The sequence below is a fragment of the Pleurodeles waltl genome, chromosome 1_1 (genome assembly GCF_031143425.1).
Source record: "Pleurodeles waltl isolate 20211129_DDA chromosome 1_1, aPleWal1.hap1.20221129, whole genome shotgun sequence".
NCBI lineage: Eukaryota > Metazoa > Chordata > Amphibia > Caudata > Salamandridae > Pleurodeles > Pleurodeles waltl.
In genome coordinates this window covers 692,872,190-692,896,427 of record NC_090436.1, presented here as the reverse complement: position 1 = coordinate 692,896,427, position 24,238 = coordinate 692,872,190, and the positions used below count along the sequence as shown (strand labels likewise).

General features: G+C 44.1%; 1 protein-coding gene across 5 annotated transcripts in view; it reads left to right on the top strand.

Annotated features, from left to right (window-relative positions):
• Positions 1-736: 736 nt before the first annotated feature.
• ZNF608 (zinc finger protein 608) overlaps positions 737-24,238 on the top strand; it is a 115,857-nt gene continuing 92,355 nt past the window's right edge. For all 5 annotated transcript variants that reach the window (XM_069227172.1, XM_069227139.1, XM_069227146.1 and 2 more), the window contains exons 1-2: positions 737-1,816; positions 2,404-3,312. In XM_069227172.1, the coding sequence (XP_069083273.1) occupies positions 2,629-3,312 (684 nt within the window). In that variant the 5' untranslated portion in view covers positions 737-1,816; positions 2,404-2,628. The remainder of the gene's footprint in view (positions 1,817-2,403; positions 3,313-24,238) is intronic.

Below are 24,238 nucleotides of genomic sequence, written 5' to 3'. Positions count from 1 at the left end.
TCAGCCCAAGCCCTTTGGACCCGGTGTACACTGCCCTCGTGCCATAAAGACGGGTTGATATCCAACACAAATGTATTTTCGTGTTCTTGAAATCTTTGGGGGCGCTGGAGCGAGGCTGTGGCTCTGTGGCTGGTACTGACCACGATGCTGCCAGGTCGCCCCCAACACTTAGGGCGAGACGTAGCAAAGGGTTTTACCCATTCTATGTCTATGGAAAATGTGTTGGTACATATCGCTCTTAATGCGGTGACTGGCAAACCATGTGTTTGCACTTGCGGAGAAAGGTGTATTTTAGTTTGACAGCATATGTGCGGGGGTTGGGGCTGTGGCATTTTAATTCGCAAACGCCTGATGCCACAAATTCATTTTGGACGGGGAGCGTTAACTGTGCATGAATTTGCCTCCGCTCTGCCCTGGCGTTTCCTCGGCACTCGCCGCCGCGGTGGCTCTCTGAGAAATGTTTCACATTCACGACCAGGCAGCCCAGCAAAAGCTAAGCTGGAAAGGAAACAAACACGGACTTGTGCTTTTTTTTAAGCAGATCGGTATTTCCTTGATACGCTTGTCACCCATTTCTTTCCCTGTTTTGTTCTCACGACAACCAATTGAGCCTTTGATCCTCACGTGATGTGAAAGGCTCGCAGTGTAACAAAATAGCTGCTTTTAGACGGTTGGCTGGTGCTTAACCTACCCATCCCCCTCGCTTCTCTTTCCTCTGCCCCAGCCTTTCGAGCACATTGCAGCTTTCTACTAGTCCTTCGCGGCGGCCCCGGAGAGCTGGAGCACGTAAATAAACTGGGGGAGACCGTCAAGGGAGGTTAAATAAAGCGAACAGGAAGATTTGTTCAAAGCATACATGTCGGGCACGGCTCTGCTGCTCGACTGTGCGACGTAAAGACCGCATTAGGACCAGGGTGGCTCTGCCTGGGTGCTTGCATATTTTTCATCGGAGCTGCATGCTCATTTTGAGAAATACAAAACGAGACAAGAGGGTTTGTGGGGGCAGCCAGTAACAGCATGAATAACTTTTGAAGATGACTTCATTTCGCAAACGCCCGCAATAGGAAATGTGTTTTCGCGATTGCTGCTTTCTGGGAGCAGGCATGAGATCTGTCACGAAGGGGGTGTGTTTTGGGAAGAAAGGGGTGTAGGGCTGGAGGCAGAACCACAAAAAAAGTCACTTCCCCGTTTCGACAGCAGGAGGAATCCGGTCCGGATTTTCAGTTTTTTTCACCCTCGCCTCATCTGTCTCCCTCTCCCTTTCACTAATTTATCTCGATGTTAGCACATTCTGTCTTGTTACAACCGGACGCCCGTAGGTTTTCTTTCCTGGGAACGTTTAGTCTCTCGGCTAGGATGGCTCTGAGCAGTGCGGCTGGTGGAGAAAAGTGATTGGAGCTCCGCGGTAAAAGGGAAACGTGGAGGAAACGAAAAAGAAACCTTTTATTTCCCTTTTTCTGCCTGTGGTATTTTTTCTTCCATTGGTGCGAGTGTTTTTGGACTTCTTTTGGGATCCTCGACAGAGCTGGGGCTTTGGTTGCGAGCGCGGAGCCCCCGTGGCTGGCTGTGACATTGGGAAGGAGGCACAAAGAGGGAAATGCATGGAATGCGGGCTGCGCTACAGAGCACTGGAAAGCGCTAGTGTGCAATCGCTATCTGACCGGGATGTGCTTGCTTTCTCCTTCATCGCTGCTGGTGTGTCGATCTAAAATGAAGCGCATAGCCGCGGCTACGAGGGGCGAACACGGGCTTCTTGGCGTGCAGGTGTGACTGGACACCCACCACAAAATGTCAAGGAGGGATTGAAAGAAGGAAGGTGAGCATCATGCTGGGCACCGAAAGCTGGGCATCCAAGAGCCTCTGGGAGGAGGGGCACCCACACTGACCTCAACCCAGGAGTGCCTGAGGCCAACTCGGTGCTTTCCGATTGAAAGCGTATGTCTTAATCATTTCTGTTTTGTGTCAGATCACTGTATTTACAGCCCCGTGCGATCTAGATGAATGCCAAATGGATCTAAAGGTACCAGGGTGTAGCTTGGGAATGGCACAACAATAATGCAGTCTTCTGTGTTAGTTTCATCCTAAGGGTCCTTTTTAGGCTAAGAAATTGATGTTTTTCGTCACCGCAAAAGATGGGGACGTGTTTTAACACCAATCTGCCATGATTTTACAATGCTTGATTTGTTTAACCACCTACGTTTTTGAATATTGCCGAAGATTTGTATTTACATAAGCATTTGAATGTGTGGGGGAGGGGCGCCACTTGCTGTATTTGACTATAGACTTGTTAACTGGGACTGGAGAGGCAGATGCCAGAACAAGGTCATGATTAACATGTCAAGTGTAAGCGCGCTCAGTGTAATTTGTACATTTTAGTGATTATTCACTTTCTTTTACGCTCAGGTACACTGGATCTCGCCCCGGGATCGTCACCCGAGTGGGGGAAGAAAGGGTGTCTGCTGAAGACGGGCAGCCTGGAGCCCTGTCACCCCAGCTGGGATCAGAGGCAAGGGATCGCTTGGAAACGGGAGGTTTTATTTCCCAGTTTTTAAGGATATGTGAGAAAACCAACCCCGATTGACGAATGTCCGCGTTCTCTGCCCAGGGAGCTCTTCGGCTGTCTTCAGGATGTCAGTGAGCGCCTCCACTCTAGGGAAAGCGGTGGACCCGGGCGCGGTAGAGAGCTACGACAGCGGCGATGACTGGGAGATCGGCGTGGGCAATCTGATCATCGACTTGGACGCCGACCTGGAGAAGGACCGACAGAAGTTTGAGATGAGCCACCCCGGCGTGGGCCCCAAGGACTGCGGGCCGGTGGCGCACCCCGCCCTGCCCGACGGCCTCAAGTTCGCGCCCCCGGGCGGCGGCCACAAGGAGGCGGGCAAGTCCACCAAAGTGAGGAGGACTAAGATGGCCAAGGAGGCCAAGAACCACCTGCCTTCCGTCTCCCTCTACGGGATCCCGGAGATCAGCGGCAAGAGGCAGCAGCCGGAGGGCCCGGCCGTGAATGGCACGGCGAAGCCGGCCAAGGAGGAGCGGGCCGGCCGGGGCAGGGGCTGCCGCAGGGACAAGGAGCCAAGCCGGGCCTCTCGCAAGGACAAGCCGCAGGACGTGGGGCCGGCGTCCAGCCCGGGAAACGGGCACCTGCTGTACGGATTCGGGGCCGGGGTGAAGCCGGGCGGGAGCCCCTTCCACTGCGCCGTGGAGCTGGGCAGGAGCCCCGGGGAGCCGGCGACCAACGGCGCCGCCAAGAAGGAGGAGGAAGGCGACGAGGAGAGCCAGCGGCGCAGCAAGAAGCAGAAAACAGAGAAGGTGAGGAGCGGCTGCGATTAAGGGGAGTCACTGCCGGGGCGAGGGCTTTCTGAACGGGCCGGTGCCTCTGTAGTGCCCGCAGGGTCGGGGCAGAGTCAGTCCCTGCCACTCGCCGGCCTGTTCGCACATGTTGGGATTTCCCGGCGCGTCCGCCGGTCCCTCCCCGCGCTTCCCTTCACACGCTTCAGTTCCTGAATTAGTTCAGTAAGCAGCACCCAGGGGAGAGGCTGCTCTGTTTACATTCCTCCCCGCCTCCAAATTAGAGCTTGTCCGCTCCGCAGCCTCTGGCTCGGTGCCACCTCCCCCTCTGCTTGGCCCCTCCGGACACCGAGCCGTGTTTATCCCAGCGCGGCCCGCCCCTGCCGGGAGGGAGGAAGGAGGAGGGGGCGCTCTCTGCGTGTAAATAAAAGTACAGGCGAGGCGAGCAGCTCAGAGGCTGCCCCGGCTGGGGCGCACAGCCTCTCTGTCGTGCGCATGAAGCAGCGCTGTCTGTACTTGGCTATGTTACCGCATGGATCGGGGGCGCTCCACTGGGCAGTAGACGTCCCACCCGCAAATGTCAGGTCATGCATTTGGGACAAAGCGGGCTGGATTCCAGCCCCCACGACTAAATTGTTCACCTAAAGTCCACACAGATGCCTTCAACTTACTTGCACGTTCCATTTTATTTAAGTATCGGTCTGCATTGAATTGAGAGGATTTTATTGGTTTCATTGTTTTTTTATGTCTGCGATATCACGTTAGCGTTTCTGAAGGTTTGGAGGGCTTGCTTGTCGCCCTCCTTCATTTTTGCTTATGTAGCAGTATTTCTGGAATCTGATACAATTGAATTCATTATGCCTATTGCTTTGAAACAAGTGTATCCATTTCAAAGGGCATTCAAAAACTCCGTTTAAAAACGCATCACACGAGCACATCTGCTTTGCTCCCAGTTTAATTTTCGAGTTCACTTTACAGTCTGATGGAGTAAAATGTCGGACTTCACACGGATCTCTTGCACCTTTCCGTCCTGTACAGTAGGCTTTTCCTCGTGTTGCCAGCAGGCTTCAAATTGCAGTTCTTTAATCGCCTTTAACTATCTGGATAAATTGCCCTAATCCACTCTGCACAAAGGCTGTGGTTAAGGAGTCAGAGTCATTTGGCGGGATTCATTGGCTGCCCGGAATGTGGGAGGCACTGCCCTTTCGTCCCCCTTAGCCTTTTAATCTCCCAGCCAAATGTTCACATTCAACAGTTCTGTTTAGCTGGCGGTCAGCGCATGTCATTGTCTGCCGGGCTGCTGGCATGGCAACAGAGATTACACCGCCGGCCTCCTCGGGGGTGGGGGGCGTGCTTTACCCCGCAGAACAGGGAAACCAAGATTGAAGCTTTTGCACACACAGTTTTCTCCCAGGATTTGCCAATGTCAACACACTGTAGTAGTTTTTCATGCGTGTTCTTAATTAAGTCTATGAATCGTATTGCACTCCCAGCATATAATGAATTGTTGCAGTAGCGCCGGACCACGGTTATTTGAATTTCAGGAATCCAGGCACAGCCCTGCAGTGATGGGGGTGACTTTTCTAAAACCTTTGAAGTAGCCTTTCAGAGATGCTGGCATCCCCTCTGTTTGTGGTAACGTCATAGCAGCAGGGCGTTTGATCCAAGCATCTCCCGTCACCTACATTCGGCATTATTTTATTTTTTATTTTTTTATAACACCTCACGTTCCCCAACACTCTCCAATCTGCCATGGTCCAGTAATGTTTTGAGCAGAATGTACATGGCGGGTCATCATGAAAGGCACTGAGGTGCTGACAAGTCAATGAGCAAAACATGATGAGAAATGGGGGATGGGCCGCCATTTGCGACATAAAGGTTGCCAATGTTGCTTGAAGGAGCTTGGCATTTATTTGCTTTGTTTCACTGTGGGTTTTTCTAAAATGTTGCACGGCATCCCCGACGACCTCCTGGTGCTTTAAATGACGAAGACATACTTTTTAAGTCAGTATTTACAAGGCGCCAAAGCTCTAAGTTATTAGCAACTGGGTCAGGCTCAATGTGCCTTGCCTTATAGTACAGTTTTTTAGGATGTGTAACTGTTGGATACGTTGTGAATGTGGTAAATACATCACGCGGTGTGTTGGCAGGGGTATGACAAGGGTAATTCAGAGACTGGCAAACATTCAATTGACATTTTTTTACGAATTAAAATGTTTTCACTGCTATTAATTTTTGTCTATTCTTTGTGAATGTTGCCAGGCATACATTGAAGGTGCAGTGGGACACCATCATCTGCGATCAAATAGCAGGCCCTAATTATATATTCAGAACACGTGGCTCCTTATTAGATAGAGACCATATACTGTAAGAATTATTAATCTTAATATGCTGAGCTTTTTTGAAAAAAACACATTATTTAACCATCCATTAGCATATTGCTCATGCAGGTGCATCTTTGCGTTTGATTATAATTTCATTATGCAGTTTATGTCGTCTTCGCTCTCTTTTTGCCCTAAAATATTTATACAGCCGCATAAGATACCACATTAATAAGTATATTCCTAGTGTTTGCCTTTTTAAAACAATTGGTATTGAACATTGTGGCAGTTATTTTTATCCTTGACTTGTTAGCAAGAGTCGGGCCATCAGACCATTCACCAAATTGGGCTTAATCATCTCTGTGTGAATGTACTGAAGGCTGTTGGTTGGTGTTGGAGCTCAAGAGTCAGTTATGTGGGGTAGAGTCCCAGTATCTGGCTGACAAAATGAGTCCTAAATTTCTATAGCATATAAACTCAGCCGGTCCTACAGGTACTTTCTCCTAAGAATACCACATGGCAGGTTCCTGCCACACGCCAGGGTGACTGCTTTATAGATTTCATATCACCAACTCTGATACTTAGTTATGTGTTGTGGGGTTGTAGCGACATGGGAAGATGGAATTATGTGGTGAGTGCATGTGCTCTGCAAGAGCACCAACGCATTGCTTAAGGTCATGCATTCATTATATATTCACTTGTTTCTGTCAATGTGCTGTTTATTAATTAGATTTTATTCTGTTTGTGCAGGCAGATCGGTTCTGTCTCTTAGTTGATAATTTCATTTACTTTATTTTACTATATTCTCTTGATTTTTGTTGTCATGTCCCATGAATGATGTCTCTTTTTCAAGCCACTTATGATAGGAAACAATGTAGTGGCGGTAAATCAGTTTCAATAAGTCACAGGCACATGTTCATTTTGAAGGCCTACTGCACCATATAAGACCAGTGGTGTTTTTGTGTTGACAAATAACCCATTGATAGTTAACTTCATGACCAGCAACAAACCTAATGAAGCTGCGTGTGCAGTGTGCATTTTAGACTCTGTGTTTATGAACTCTCTTCACTGATCGCTCTTTGCGGAACACTTCATCTTGTTCAGCATGCAATATAATTAATGTACCAGCATCGGCTTGTGATCCTAACACTTGCATAGTCTCTTATTCAATTCAATAACAGTTTGTCTTTGGAATTGCCCCAGAGTCTTGCTTAATCTACTGGTATTGGCATTAGCAGTGAGTACTTTCCTTGCATGCATTGAGTAATTATTAGTAGTATTTGGGTTACGCCTTGTGTAAGTGCCCATCTGAATAGATTGATGTGTGGGGATCATTTTGTGAGGTTTAGCAATGATTTTAAATAAACAAGCGCTATTGGAGGATAAACAGTCACCACTCTTCACGTCTTCTGGAAGAAGTATACATGTCCTTGGTTCCCCACACTTAGATCACGTTGGTGTTTGGCTTTTAGCCTTCATTGTTGCAATAGATTGATTCTTTTGTTATGTTTGACTTCTTTCAATATGTTTTGAAAATGTTTTTTTAAATACATTTGTTGGGATTTCAGGTAATGATCTCATGTGAAAGAAAGTTCGAACATCATAAGTGGCCCTCTATACACCATTACCACAGCGAGTTGAAAAGTTTTTGAAATACTCATGCACTTTAATATCCAGCTGGCAAAATTGTAGCTCATGAATTGCCACTTCCCTTTGGCTGTAAGATGTGAATGATGGCGTTAAGTTATATATGAGATGTATAGATTTTGATTTTTTGGGGGAAAGGTTTGAAAAAAAGTGTTTTGGGTGGTTTAATAATAAATATATGCTTTTTCTTACAATTCTTGTTGATGACACCTTGGTCTTTCCCATCTTCTTTTGCAGCCATATTTACAAAACTAATGTGCAAATATGCGTTGCAAACATTTTTACTTTACTGTGGAACTGTTTACACTATGGATTTGCAGTTCCAAAACACAGTATTCTCTTGACCTAAATGTAGCTGAGCTTCTCTGATCATTGCTTAGTGTTGTCAACAAGAGGTGGATAACAAGTGAGTTCTATGGAGCTCTGGAAGCAAAGAAGGATATCTGCGGAATATATTTAATCCAGGATTTACCAGAAATGTTGTGTGTGGAGTTGAGGATTCCTTGCTGTCTGTCAAATCTAGACCCCCCTGCAGACCATTACACCAACTTGAGGAACAAGTAGGCCAGTTACCTGACCTATATGTTCCTCATCTCACAACTCTCTGTAACTAACACCTCTAAGATTCCCAGTGGGCCCCGATTGCTGCAAACATGTCCAAGTTATCCTGCTGTTGAAAAAAAAAAACAACAACAAAATAAAACACTCTCAGCAGATCCTTTTCTCCACTCCTCTTCAAATACTGACCAATTTCCACACTGTAACTTAGTGGGGAAAAACATTTAATGACAGCTTGTGGAATCCATCTCTCTCCTGGATTTTACACCCCTGGGGCCAGATGTAACAAAGGTTTTTCCCCATTCTGTGTCTATGGGAAAAAGTGTTCGTACATATGGCCGTTGGTTCCCCGGCTAATTGCAGTAGCAAAGTTATGCTGGTCGCTGCCACTGTTTGTGTCAGAAAGGTCATGGAGCCTTTTTCCTTTTAGACCTTGCTATGGCATTCAACACAGTATCTCATTCCTTTCTGATAGAAAGACTGTTCGAATTGGCATATTCTAATTGGCCTTTAAGTGGTTTGTTTCTGTTCTAACTGGAAGAACACAATTGGTATGCTCTGCGTTTCACAACTCTGGAGCACACCACTCACTCAAGGTGTCTTTCAGGCTCTTTCCTGAGCTCCACTTTAGTCAACATTTGCACACTGCTTATGGCAGTTAGTTTGCTCAGTTGTTCTCAACATCCTTTTATATTCCGATGACTTACATTGACATTTCTCTGAATAATGAATGCATTGGATGCACGTGAACTGTCAAACTAAATTCAGATGCGACTTGGGTACTCCTTTTAGGTAAACAACCAAATCCCTGGTCTAATAAATGATGGCTGTCAACCTTTAGCAGAACAAACTAACTCAGTAGTAACATCCGTCAAAAATCTGGATTTGTCTTGGACAAAGATCTTTCTATGACACAGCATGTCAACCAATTTATGTCCACCTGATACACACTCACAAAATGGTGCAAACATTTTTTTAAAGTGCTACTCTTGGAATCACTTAAATCCATCACTCAAGCTCCAACAGTTTGTAGATTTGCCTATGGTAATAGCATCTAGGCATTCCTTGTAGATCGTTGCCTCAGTTGTAAACAACTCCGAAATTGTCGGCCAAAATTATCTTAAACTTAAACCCATCATGTTCATATAGCTTCTTTTCTCCGTGCACTAAACTGGCTTCCAGCCAGAAAAGGAGCCATCTTTAAAACCATCTGTTTGGAACACAAATGTCTACATGGAACTGGCTTCAGATATTTGTTAATCTCCATTCAGCTGAGTGTTCCCAAAAGATCCCTATGATCTGCTAGTGCTGGACTTCTGTCTCAGCATAGAGGATGCTTTCTCTTACATGACCCCTTTGAGATGGAATGAGCTGGCTTCCTATTTGCGACTGGAAACTGATTTTTGACAATTTAAGAACAAACTGAGCTGTTTTCCTTTCTGTAAGTGTCTGTTTCCCCTTTTCCTTATGCATTAGTGCCAGGATGCTGTTTACAACTGTGGCACTGGACAGTGATTTGTAATTGAAATTTTGAGTGTGCAGAGCATTCTGTGTCTGAACCCAACTAAGACCATTGACGACAGACTCCTGTTTCTATCCCTTTCAGATTTTCAAAAATATTTCCTTTCCATGGATTTTGTAAGGCTCGTTTTACGGCATTCCCAGAGACAAAATAACGCATGCAATTCAAAAACTATGCAACAAGGTCACAGGGTCCTGTTGGGGACCAAGGCCGTCCCTATTCTCAGAGCTGATGTAAATAAAGCTCAGTACAAGGTATCATGGACTTGCACCTCCCCCTTCTGACTGCAAGGCCGAATCCCCTTTCAGCAGCTGGCATGCCAATTTTTCATCTTGACTGATAACCTTGCCCAATCCAGTTTCCCCACCTGGAGTCCAATTAACAAACGTTTATTTTTTAGGGATTTTGCTCCTATCTGGCTACTCTTCCATTTGGTGCAAATTCCATATGTTTTCACAATTCACAATGAGTTGCAAGGGTACTCTGCAGCTGTTATGGAATCCCAGAAGTAGTATTATGCACAGGTAGCTATGTATACAAGGAGAGAACAACAAGCCTAAATAACCCTAGTAGCATAGCACCTGAAAGCATTTTTACCCACAGTATAGGAAAATATATTTGCCCCCCAGAGAAAAATAATTTCCCCCTACAAAATCGTCCATTCCATTCCTTCTCCAAAAGCATTAACCCATGCTCTTGGAAGGAGTATGTTTGCTGCCATTTTTAGAGTTGGAAAGTATTTGCAAATTGCCTCCGTTCAAGTCTACCGAAGCCAAAGTAGCTTTTAACAATTGTTTCATCACAGGTATGCTAGTCTTGCTGTTAATAGGGTTACTGTCCAAATGTTGTTGTAGTGAGCACACTAACTTCATTCATCGATTACAGAATAAATGTGTGTTTCTTGGAATAGCTGTTGCCATAATTTGGCTATAAATCAGGTGCTGATTCTGTTTTCTATACCATTTGTGCTGGTCCAAAGGCAACCTTCTAATGAAGTATACAATCTGAGTAAGTTCAGAGAGTCTTAAATGTTTTCTTGGGCTTAATCAAGTTCGTGATTTTTCGATTAGATACAGCTCTGGGTATGAAATCTTAGTGGTACCCACTAAAACAAATTGAATAAAATACAACATTGTTCGTGTTTACATTCACACGAAAAATATTGTAAAACATTATACTTTGCCTCTGAACTCTCTTTTCCCCTGAGAATGATTTGCAGTTAAAGATTGTTAAATTCAACATATCATTAAATGTGTCAGGAATACATGGAACATCATGCAGCAAATGCAAGTTGCATATAAGAAAAACATGATTGAATTCAGGCTTGTAGATACTTGCCCTGAAGTATGTTTGCAGACAAAATCCAGACACAGTCATTTCATGGCAAGTTCCTCATTGGCTATCTGTCCCTTACAGCAGAGTACTCATTCTTTCATAAGGAACTCTGTTTCGCTCTGCTTCAGACATTCAGATCTTAACGCGTTAATAACTATTGTTCTGTTGAACAAGAACAGATTAGCATTGTTAATGTCCTTAATGTCCTCTTCGAAAGGGCACTTGTGTTACACTGCTATTCAAGCTGGGTCAAAGGTTGTTGCACTTTGCCCAGGCCAAGCTTTTTTAGGTGACCCCCTTTGACCTCAATGAGCGTGTTTCCACTTCTACTAATGAATTCCAGTGGGCGGCTAGTATAGAATATCAAACGATGAGTTCAGTTAGGCTATTTTTGTTCGATTGTGAGTAGTGAAAAGATAATTAGATGTTCCTGACAAATGGTTCCCTTGCACATTTTTGAATAATGTTAATTGCTTAACCAATAGTCCTTTTATAGAAGAGGTGGTGTCTACAGGTGCCACGAGGTTAAACAAGCTCTGCTTGTTAAACTGCTTCTTTTTTCTATTTGTACCAGTTAGCTGTCTGGTGCGAATTTGCTTTGCTTTTACCATCTTTCTAGATCCAGATCGATTTATGTATAAATGCAGGGATATTTAGTTAAGATGTGGAAGCCTGCATCATTTTTTAATAATGTGTAGCTTGGCTGTAGTATAAAGCCTTTGTCGGAATTGCAAAATAACAAGTCTAGCAAATAGGATTCTACTCTAGCTGAGTGTGACATTATGCCTGTAGACCAGGACAGACAGTTTCTGTTGTAGCTTAACCCCTGGGTCTCCTGATAAGTTTGACTCTTCCTATGTTATGATACATTTGTTCCTCGTGATAATTTGAACTGGTCTTCTGCATTAGGAGGAAGCTTGACTAGTCCTGGAAAACGGACAATTTCAGCCTGTCACTTCACTTTTCCCGTTGACTACCTCTTCATACTGGTCACATATTTAGAATTTACTAAAAGTCCCTACATGCAAACAACCATATTATCTAACCAACAAACTATTACTCGCAGGAAACTCAAGACTAACCCAAAAGAAAAGGCTTGATCCACCTAAACATCTGGAATGTGAAGAAATTAAACACTTTTTAGGCCAAGAATTCTCCTGTGCATCCACTTCTGCTCTTCGACTGAAGTCGTCTGCCCTGTGTACTGTTCTCCTTTATGAAAGTTGGATGCATTACTGTCCATGTCGTTATAAGCACTTATTCTAGTTTAATTGTCTTCAGGTGCTGATTTTCTTTTATCTAACGTCATGTTTTATTGTACACTTGTCGTGTTATCAGGCTTGTAAAGTGCCCTGTTGCCCTCTGGGTTGGGTATGTAATATAACAAAAACTAGACATTTGTTTTTCTGAACCTAAGAGGTGATTGTGTTGGTGTGGTGTGAGGCCAATTTTGTTGTATTTTCTTAATTGGGATATTGCTTAGTTCTTGTGAAGTTAGAAAGAAGACGTGTCCTATGTAGCCTTGCAGATTTTAGCCTTCCTTGCTCAGGCTCCTACAGTAATGCTTGTATGGTTTTGAGACCTACAAGGAGTTTTTTTATTGGGCTCCCAGATGTTAACAAAGTGATGAATGGAATGCTTGACTTAATCTCAACCACTGCCAATCACTCAAGTCGCACCCCACTCCATCGTTTTTCACCCACCATGCCATGTCAGTTTGGACCCAGACAAATGCAAATCAAACTTGACCCTTCTGTAGTGGGAGAAGCTCAGACTGCCAGACCAGGTCCTCCCTGATCCAGAACACAAGCAACCCAGGACCATTTTATCTTCTCCTACCAGGGCTCACCAGCCAGGTATAGCTTGGTTCCAGTGGCACAGTGAGCATGGAACCCACGTCTGGGCATAACCATCTCACTTAGGTTATCAAAACCTCTTCATTCCAATTTATCAAGAGTGGCGCAAGGCTAAGTTGAGTTTTGAGAAAAAAATCACCTTAAGAAGCCTTACACCACATGCATTTATCATTTTCATGGTTCCTCCCTGAATGAGGAATCTTGGTATTAAGTGTGCATCTTGCATGAAGTTAACATAATTTGCTATTATGATTTTATTGCTTCACACAGTGTAGAAAGCAGCATCGTCTGTCATAAGAGAAAAAATAGAACGGGTTGAGTTCTTAATAATTTTTATTCTGACTGAGAAGTGATGGGCATCTGTCTTGTAGGACTGCAGTTACCCTGCCAAAACAAGAATGTTTTGTGCTTGAAAGACAGTCTTTTACTCATGTTTGTGTTAGGTGGAAGTACAAAATCACCTGGAACGACCTCAGGGGGCTACTGTTGTGTCCAGCACATAAATGTGCCCCTCCTTTGCTCGAGCCTGGCAAGCGTGGGAACAGTGGGCACAATTGGTGGCGGGCGTTTCCCTGCTCAGCTGGAACCAGTTTAATCGCTCTGGTGTACCCGCCCTTTTCAAGATTTTGCCTTTGACTCCAAGTCGGGGTCGCAGTTTGGGTTCTTGTAAACAGCGGTTGCCTTCTCGTGCACACTTGAGATAACACTATCTGTGGCGGCCCTTCAGCTTTGTTTGCACTCATGCTTGTGAGTGAAGAGAAACATACAGCGCAGTGTAAGAGTTCAAGGAAAAGGCGTCGTAAATACCACTTCTGTTCCTATAGCATTTAAACCCAACCCACGGGCCGGTCCAGCTGCGTGATGGCGCTTAGCGCGTTTCTGTTCCGGTGCCTGTACCTCAGTGTGTCCCCAGACCCTCACCGTCCTCCCCCGACGCCCCAAGTCAATAAGGCTTGTGGCTGCAGCCTCTGAGCCCCGGATAAAGGCTTTTGTCTGTGGCCTTTTATTAAGGCTAATGGCTGGTCTTGTGCCGCCCCGAGATAACTGACATTATCAGCAAATGGCTGACAGGAAACAGACATGTTAATGGCGCAGCTGCAGGGAGGGGGCTCGCTACATCACCGACAAAAGAGGGCAGCCGGCCCCTCTGGTTGTGTCATTAACGCACAATGTCCTCTGTATCCACAGGCTCGGTTACCGTCAAACTATCTCCACAAACAAACCCTGGACAGGCTCCCCGAAGAGGGCTGGATTCTCCTCACCTCCGCGCGTCGGGGCGCGCCGTCCTTATTAAAAATATGAAACGGGCCGTCAGCGGGTTTGTAATGGGGACACACTAAAGAACGAGGCCTGCATTGCTCGCCGCCACGTTGCTTAGGTTAGCAGGGTTCCAGATAAGCCTTTCTCCAGTTCGAGGCGTTGCAGACATGTTAAATGAAAGCACGTAGAGCGAGCTTTCTTTGTTTACCATTGCGTGCTTCACACCCTGACAAGTGCCCGTCGTCTTTTGATGAAACAGCAGTAACTACTAGTTCTAAAAGCAGCTGCCCTAAGCGGGCCCGCTCCTCCCCGTGTCCTTGAAATAGGTTCATTCACGGTGCACACAATCTCCAGAGCTGTTGATCATCTGCGAATGTCGGGTCACTTAGCCCTTAATCCATTAAGCAGAATGCGAGCTGTGATTGTAAAATCTCATCACATACTGTTATGGTAACCAAGAACTCGAGTGCATCACTGCGCTGAAACGTCACCCCCCCCCCCCCCCCCCCCAGCTCATTTTCCCATAGACACAGACTTTGGTACATCAGGCCCTTCTATCGCCAAAATGTATATCCGTTGATGTATGTTTCATGGCGCAATTGGGTATGCTAAAAAGGATTTCCAGGAATGAGACACATGCAAGCCTGTGCATTGACCGTCCTCCATCGGTGTATTTATATCTCTTAAGCTCTGATTTCATTGCCTCTGTCCAAGTAGATGTCACACTTTTGCCTGCTTGCATCCAGTAATAGCAAATTTTTCAGTGGTAGATTGCGACTGACTGCGAACGTCATTTAACAACCAAATGGGTTCACTAGCGACTGGCTTGCATTAGTGGTAGGGCCTGCTATTCTAGATAAAAATGTTGCTATTACCGTCATTTTAAAAACATGTATTGACATTTTTTTTTGGTAAGTGAGGTATAGGTGGGCAGGGTAGTTGTTGGTTTTAGGCAAGCACACGCGATCTTTGCTGGGCGGCTTCTGGTGACTTCTCTCTCATAGAACCCGGAGGCCGCCAGAAGGCCCTCACCCTAACACCTACCATACACAGACCGACAAAACTTATTTGTTGGAAGGAATTTTATTTATATATTTTACCAATTATCTCATAAAAACACAAACAGTAATAATTCACCTGCAAAAAACAACATTCAAAATATATTTATAAAAAAACACTTCAATAAGGATTATTCATCAACCATGAATCAATGTGACAGGATCCCTTCCTGTTCTGAACCTCCTTTGGACCACACAGGTGAACCATACCTCACCTGTATCCCTAGGGGGGCCGTCTCCCCCGACTTCACCATTCCTTGTCCTCATGCTCTGGGTTCCGCCCCCTCCCCAAACACCAGTCTGCCAAGGGGGTGTAACGCCCCATGGCCACCCCAGCGATCTGGGCTCCCTACCCCCGAAGCTGGTGTGTAATGGCAAAACCCAGTCCGGTTATCAGACTATTGCAAGAAGCAAGAGGGGGAGAAGCATTTATGGGTAAACTCTGCTTCCGAAGTCAAATCGCATGCTAACGATTCTTTGTAAAAAAGGGTCTTGTGCAAAAAAAGTATTTGCTGAAGGGAAATAGAACACCAAGAACAAATTGGTTAGTGGGCTTTCTCTCCATTTGTTTTGTGATTTGCGGTTTCTAGAATAACCAACAAACATGCTAATAATTCCCACTAAGATTTATTATATTTCATTTGACCAAATACATATTTATTATGGATAAACCTGACTAGATTTTACAGTTTAATGGTTCTGCATGCCAAGCACTGTAGAAGAGGGCTTTCTCAATGTTGAATTTTGGATAGTTGGTTCCTAAATGTGCCCACATTCCTGGCTGTGCAGTGTTTTGTGCCCTCCGCACACACGACCGCTTCCGAGAATATAATAAATGGCGCTAAGACCTTTCCAGTGTGGCCTGAGGTAGAGACTCGGAAAAATTAGCTCTTCCCATTGCAGTATCATAATTCCTGTTATATAAAATACCCAGGCAAGTCTTTGTTGCACCTCCTGATCACCACCCAAGGGTTTTGCCTCATGAAGTTGGCCTGGGCATAGCATTCGCAGTGACCCTGTGCATGTAGTGAAGTGAGTGTGTGCAGTCAGGCACTGCACTGGTCTTGTATGGCCTTCTGTCCTCATGTCAAAGCACTCAAACACCTTATGCGACAAACCAAACTGAGGCGCAGAAGTGACAATACGCTGGCATGCACAGCTAGAGCACACTTTAAACAATATTGCTAGTGTGCTTTTTCTTGTGCCAGACTTAAATATACTCCAAATGTATTTGATAAAATGTGTTCACGCTTGCCAGTACATATTCTCGCCCCTGTGCTGTGTGCATAGTTTCAACCTGGGTAATAAGTATTTATACTATAAACAGGACATTGTTTCTTGGCCTGCTCTGTAAGGCAGTTGAGAGTCTCTGAACTGCCAGACTTCGATTCTTTTGTTAGGCTGGTCCCACTTCAAGTAAGCTTAAAACGCAAGTAGGATTTTTAAATGACTACACAGTACTTCAGTTTCTAAAGAAAAAAAAAACCTTTAAAAAGGAGCCTATCATCTAGCACTATCACAAGTGCATATTGTGTCATTTGCCGCAACCATTCTGACGTGCATATGCATTATGGGGAGTGTATTGCGAAATGCTACATAATGTGGTGTGCTGTTAGACGTGCTTTCCACCAGTCAAAGTTCCAACCTACACATTTCACTCCTTTTTTGGTGGTCACTTCCCATACATATTTTATACAGTTATAGGGTGATTTTTACTGGAAGACCTTTATAGGCACTTTGGTCACACCATCGTGTCATGATAAGGGTGGGACTTGTTGAAAGACAAAGATCATTGTTTCGTGATACAGTTTCAGTTCCGACCCATAACTTTCTAAATTGCATTTGCAATTGAATTATGAATGTATGCGCTTTATAAATGCAAATATATAAATTAATAGTGATTGAACCGAGGAGTTTGTTCTCATACCTACTGCTTAGATACACGGGGGTTGTATGCGCTTTATAAATGAATAAATACATTCCTAAACCGTTGAAACGTAAAGTCAACAGAAAGCAATTTGCGCATGAAGCATTTTCTTTTACACATCAAAGGAATGTAATTTCCTTAACAATGTAAATTCTGTATTGGGACTATTGCGTTTTATTTGTTGACAATATTTTATCTGGGAGGGCACTGTGCCCAAAGCTTGTTGGACAATACATAGTTTCCGACTGTCAGAGAGACACCCACACTCGCACACGTACACTGCTGCATGTTTTAGATATGATATACTGGAGATGTAAGTCAGGCAAGCCTCGAACAACATTTTGATATACAGGAAACCATGGCTTAGTTGCGGTTTTGTAGTCTTGCCCATGCAAGTACGCTTTTTCCATTCATTGAATCTGGTGATGTTTCTAATACTGTTCAGCAGCTGGATGCACAGTCACTTAATGCACACAATCAACCATTACTTGCAGTATCCTAATATTTTCTTTCAAATTATTTCATGCTTTGATTTGCAACACCTCTTTTCAGAATCACACTTAGGACTCAAGTGAAGATTTGAGCTTTTCTGTCTCCCTACAAACCAAAGTTTAAGTTTCTTTCGGAGTATTGGAGGCAGAGGGGGAATTGTGGTGTTTGTTTTCTAAAGTGTGTAACTGGCTTACAAGACTGGCCAGCTCTAATACCTTGGCAATACATGATAATGGATGTAATAAGAATGTTAATGTGAGTTAAAAAAAAAAACTGACATTCTGTACACAATAGTTAAACACGTTTGTTTGTGCATGTGTGTAGGAAGTTGTTTTGTGTTGCTTTATTGTGTTATTTCCTGTTGGTGTTAGGCAATCTGACAGATGTTTATTGCCCGCCCTCCTCATTATTGCTGGTGTCTTTAAGTTGGTAGGGCTCCCCAATTACATACTGGACATGGGTAGATTGCCAGGATTTGATTATCTCCTTGTCCTAAATGAAAATGATACATGGAAGGACCTTCACATACAACTCTGCTGAAGTCCCAAACACTGACCAAGGGCAAATTTCATTTTTTACACATTACAAAGATAATAATGCGCAAAGTCACCTGAAAGTTAGGTAATTGTGTGTCTCAAAATAGTAAGGGGTGAAGATTGTCATGCAGAAGGAGGCCACATCCTTAGACCTAGTGCAAAGGAAGTTGTAAAATATGCACACTTCATGTTGTGCCTTCAGTTTTTTCGACTGGTCTACACTTGTGTGATTCATCTGCCAAGTCTCCAGACCGTAGTGCCTATATTCAATTCTCTCTTTTGTATGTTCACTTTACCTAAGCCTCTCTGGGTAGCGTCAGCAGAAGGGATGGCTCATCCTCTGCCTAAAAGACGCAAACGTCACCTATCCATGGGGAATGAAAGGAATACCTCAGTAACAACATCTTAGAAGAAGTTTCATTTTCACAAATTAAGAGTATGAATATTTTAAATGATTGCAAACTATTTTAGAAAGCACGCAACCCATAAATAACACAGTCTAGTAACCAGTCAGCTAGTGGCTGTGGCCCACAAGAGGGTGGCTTTAGTTCAAGGAACTATGAGGGCTTTGATGTGTTCTCCCTTTTCTTTTTTCCCTGCTGGCTTCCCTTCACTAAAGGGTAACTTGAGAACACCTGCTAGCAATTTCCCTGCCCTCCCACGAGAATTTGTAATAACATATCGGTCCTTGGCTGCTCTGATCTCCTACCCGTCTTCCTAATTCTGGATTCAGCCATACGACGACCATGAAATAAAAGGTGTATATGTGGAGTTCGCGTTAAGAAACTGAATCTTTTACATGCGTCAATTAGCAGCAGAAAAAGCGGCTTGGATCGTCACACTTTTGTGATCTCCTAGAAACCACATTCTTTCTTCCTCCGGATGAATGGAGGGCTGAGAGTTTTAAGCTTTAGTTCCCAGGAAAGCTTAAGGCACATCTGGCCTGCGGCAGTAGAAATTAATTGTGCACAGTTTTCTATTTCAACATGAGACATGCATTCAGGCTCTCATAACTATTCTTTTATGATGAGAATTAAGCCCAAGGTACCCTCTAAAAGGGCTCTTTTTGTTAAAATCATTGCTTCACAGCAGCAAAAGAACATTAAATTACATTATTTGTGCATCATTGATGCCATTTCATAATTAGTGGGAAAATCCTACCATATGCCTCTTTGAGATGCAAAACAAAGGTAACTGCATTGAACTGTTGATTTTTCACTAAGCAAAACTTAATAATACATACATAAAATGCTCGCTTTGTAGACTTTTCGCCCTCCTAGGCTGAGTTTTGTGATTGATTTAAAAGTCTGCATGGTGTTCCATGTGGAAGCACCTGTCCTTGTTTACTTTCGGGCCCCCCTGCATGTTTATGTAATAACAAGGGATGAATAATTAATCAATAATACTAGTTGCATTGCTTTCCTATAATGAAGGGAGCTCATTTTGTCGTTTCGGTCTTTTTTATTTCTTACTTTGGCATGCATTCTCCTGCCTCAGTCAGATGACAGAAAAAGGCCAAGATTATCCGAATACCTTTAGATTGAGATCTGTTTATTTCAGTAATAGGGAGATTGGTTGACACCTTGTGGGTTTCCTTTTCTGCAATGAGCAGTTAAGGTGTTGGTACAAGTGACAGTCTTGAATGCGCGGCTGTAGTTTCACTTCCTACAGTAGACTAAACCCGTCATTGAGAAGGCATTCTGTCGTGGGTGGCATTTTTCATCGTCTACTTCTTTGTCTCTTCTGCTGCCAGTTGTAAGGGTTTCTAGCGGGCTGGAAACAGTTCCTTGGTGTGGGGCACAAATCCATTCGTTCTCCAGCTGGCCTCACACGGGACAGGCCAACAAGACACATTTCACATTCGTAAATAGCCCTAATTTGTGGGGTTGTCCTTTCCATATATCATTTCAATTATATTTCTAGACATAAGCCTCGGTATTCTCAAAGATTGTCGAGCTCTGACATCATTTCGAAAGGACGTTTCTGCTCCCAGAAATGCAGATTTTGTTTCTTTTGCCTTTCCACGTAAGCTTTACAATCTGATTTATGTTCATCTGTGCTTGTCGAAATAGTGTTTGGAAACCAATGTTGAATAGTTTTGCAACATTTTCAGAATGTTGAGAATTGAACCCTAAAATGATTTCTGGTACCCGTGCAGTCTGCCGATGGACAAACTAAAACACTCTCCAGAATGGCTTCCGACTGATGTCATATTTACTAAAGCCCCACATATAAGCCCGATTCTGAGATCAAGCCTTTACTCGGGACCAAATTTAATGAGTAGACATTCAATCAACAAATTAGAATGGCTAAAAAAAACACCATTTTCTTCGCAAGCTCATTTTCTTCCACGCTCACTCTTGCCACAGCAGAGCAGGCCTGTGGCCCTGATCACACACGTATCTCACCTTGGATTTTCTGCGTCGTCTTAAGGACAACAAGGGCACGTGAGTGGAGGCGCTTCCATTCACTGAGTTTGTTCTGGTCTTTGCTACCATCTTTTTATGGACTCTATAGACTCAGTTGGATAATCAGGGCCACAGACACGTGTAATTGTAAGGGCGAGTAAAGGGATATGAATAGAATTGTGAATAAATTGAAGGGATAGCTGAATTTTGCTGAAAGGGCATGAGGTAGCCTGACCAATGTTAGGTGATAACGTATTCTTATAAAAACATTATTGAGCAGCAAAGGTCAATACGTTTCAATCGTCTCTTGCCAGGACCAGATTAGAACAGGTATTAAAAAAAACAAAGTCCCATATCAATTCCCAACAATAGACTCTTTGGATTTCTCATAACCTTTTATTTGTGTGACTCCAGCAGAACCCCCCCCCCCCCCACCTCCTTATGAACGATGGCGTTGTGTAGTGTGAGGACCGCCGGGTATTAGCCTCGCTTCTTGTGCTCGGGCATCGGCACCCTCGGCCGGCTTGGTGTCCGCATTCTTGTCTGAAGTCTCTCAGCAGCCCTCCCCATGCTGCTGCGGATGCTGGCACCGGGGTGGATGCTGACCAGCTGTTTCCATTACAGCAGCCCTGAATTATTACTCCGTCTTTGCGTTTGATGCCCAGATTTTTTCAACTCGATATACTTGCACATATCCGTTCATCTACGGTTATTTTGCGTATATTTACAGATGCGTGCACAATATAAGCTTTAACTTCAAGCTTCTTAACACCTTAATTTGGAACCCGAAGCATTCCAGGATTTTTTGCGCTGTTCATTTCTCATTTCCCGACCGAAACTCGCGCTTGTGTTGTGTGTGTTTTTAATTATCAATATGAGAGTAAGAAAACTGCGGGCACCGTCGGCGAAACGCATTCCTTTTCACGGAGGGCCCGTTTATTGCCGCGAGCGGTGTAAATCTGTCAGGCCCCCGTGAGCCTTTCACCCCGCTCCTCGCTCGCGCCAGCTCCCCGCCTGACGGGGCTCCCCAGAGGCCGCCTCCTAATCTGTTTCCAATTACTTGCAAAACGGGACTAACGTTTCCCACATTAGGTCCGCTGTTTTCCTTGCACGAGTACATTTAAAAACAAATTATTGCTCTTGAATATTTAATTCTAGCCTTTGGATTTGGAGTTCGGAAGTGTTGGCTTTTTAATGTGCTTCTCGGCGTATTCCCGGATGTTTGCTGCAGAGACCTCTGAGCTCCAGATGCCGCGAGTAGGGTGCGTCACTTTGAATCCCCGTGTCCACTAATACCGCCCAATGTTGAAAACATCACCTGTCTCCCATGATAAATGGCTGAGCCACAGCCTAGGTGGCATTAAGCGCATTCATTGTAGGGTTTTTTCACTTCAGGCTTTCCAAGCGATAGTTAGATGCGCATATCAAGTGTGGTGACTACTTCAGTGACTTAATGCCTTGTCTCAAAGCACTTATGTAGCACCCTGACTGTACCTTATTAGGGTCTCAGGGTACTGTCTCCCAGGATTTTCTCCTCAAATATCTGTAAAAAAAGACCTCTGTTCTGTGGGGAGAGAATAAATAAGTTGAGGACAGAGGACCAGGAATCACAGAAGGAGGTAACACTGAATTCCCCTGTGGCTGCTCAGTTCATATGCTGCTTTTATCATTGGTCCTTTTTTTAGGTTTTCTGTGTAAATTGTTTGCACAATTTATGGTGAACATATTATATTCTACACCTTAACGGATTTGGGGTGCGCCTCCTTAGGCCACTGATGTCATTGCTTTCTAACCTTCAGAAATAATCGCCCCCTGGTTCAGCCTCAGGAATATTTTGGTGGCAGTATTTTTTATTATTGGCTGCATAGGTGGGCCTTAGCTTCCATTAGAATTCCGGAGCACAGAAGCAGCCCTTTAAAACTAGAGCACTGAAATAAGCATCTGAAAAAAACTATGCTACAAAAAGAAAGCAGACCGTTTTTCTGTTGCATAGTTTTTTTTAGATGCTTTTATCTGTGATTTCACACCCGTATGCAAACACGCACTGGTAACCCTAATAGCATAATATGCACACTTCATATTATGAATTGTGCCAATACTTTTTCAAATTTGAGGGAATCCTAGCATCGTCTGGAATACAACATTTATTAGGCCGACAAAGAATGAGCTCAGAAGTGATGATGCGTGACAAATTGAAAAGACACTGGCTGATTAATTCAAAGTTTTGCTTCACTATAACATGAAATCAGCATTAAAACATGGCAAACGGAATGGCTACGGGGTTCTTGCTGTTTTGGGGGGTTTGCCGTTAGAGAGGTTTGTGGGTTGGCAAGTGAATCTTACTCTGCCGGTTATTTTTTGTTCACACCGTGTGTCTCGACTGCTCACAGTTCATTTCCAATCGGGGCGCTAACTTACAAGTCTGCTGTAGCGCTGCATGTTTGGCTCTTAAGGATGCAGACAGTAGCCGCACTTATAGGTGCAAATCTTTAGTGGAGCTTAGCACTTGGCAGCTTGGCAGATTGACGGCAGCCGTAATAATAGACTTTAAAAGGGTTCGCCGAACGTCAGTGTAAGTAATTTTTTGAAGGTCAGGATTTCTAACCACCGGTTATTTAAAAATGAGAGCTGAGAATGTGAAATAGTGCTCACAAAAAGTGCCAGTGTTGGTCCAAGTTCAAGCATATCAATATGTGGGGCATTTCTATGTTTTTTTACAACTGTTAAAACATTAGATCCCTCGGATATATTGAACACCAAGGTTTTGCCTTTCTTTTCTGCAAGCCTAACATATTCATCGCTTTCTGGCTCCATTATTCGCTTTTCAAACCTTGTGGGAACAAACTCTTAGCATGTGTGATCGATGGCTCAAAACAAGATTGGCTTCCAATAATCCGAAACTATAAGACTGAAAATTTTATTTTTATGCTTCCATTTTTTTTATAAATAGCACACCTGTTCAATTTGTATTATTCTGTATTTTGTGTTAAAGACTAATATTCTAACGGGATATGAATTGTTTGTTGGTGAAATGACTAGATACTAAAGCACTCACTGTGAGTGAATCAAAGCCTGACATATAACACGGAGAAGAAGGCTCCTGGAAAGGCTGGCATCTCTGGACTAATCCAGGGCGTTCCCAATGCTGGTTCCCCTGACTCAGAGTGAAATGCGCATGCGTATTTATCCTCAGGGCAGCGGCACCTGTCAATGTCAACACACCAATTAATGCACTGATGGTCCAATGCTTTGTGCTTTTGTTGACATGGCAGACTGAAGGACACTAACAAATGAACCTTTGAAGGTTATTCCATGCTCTGCTTGATCTGTAGTTAAGATGGCATCCATGACTCCAGTGAATATGTACCAGTTGTGAAGAGCGCGTTCCGCTTTCTCACACTCAATGTTAAAAAGGTGGGAATAAATTGAAGTGCTGAGAGCGTTCCCACAAAGTTTTTGTGACTCTTCTTTTCGCTACTGGCTCCTACTGCATGTACTGGTCCATTTGTTTGACTCTCCTTTTCCCCCAAAAGATCTGTAATGAAGAATTCAATCAAATAAACACTTAGAATACACGGCTGTAGACTGTGTTACACAGGCAGTCTGCTGCGGCCATTGCTTTATCATCTCTATACAGGAAAGGGACAGCGTTTTTCTGGCCATAGCTGGAGGTGTGAGTTTTTAAAGGACGGTTTTATGTTAAGTGAGCTTGCACTGTTTCACACCTTTTATGCACAGTAGTCGATTAACTGTTATCTGGGACCACAAGGTCTGTCCTAGTCTGTCCAACCTGCAAGTCTGCTGCTACCGGCACTAGCAGCCTTTAACTCCTCCCTCTGTTTGTTGCACTGACATTGTGAAGGGATGTCTAATCATTGAATGTCATTTTTAACCACATTTCTGTTTGATGCATATAACTCCTCTGGTGGTAATGAAGGTACAAAGTGGAGGCGCACTGTAAAAGTAGAGCTTTGACTCCTCCCAAGCATTGGGATCATTACAAGGGCATGATCACATGACAAGGGCT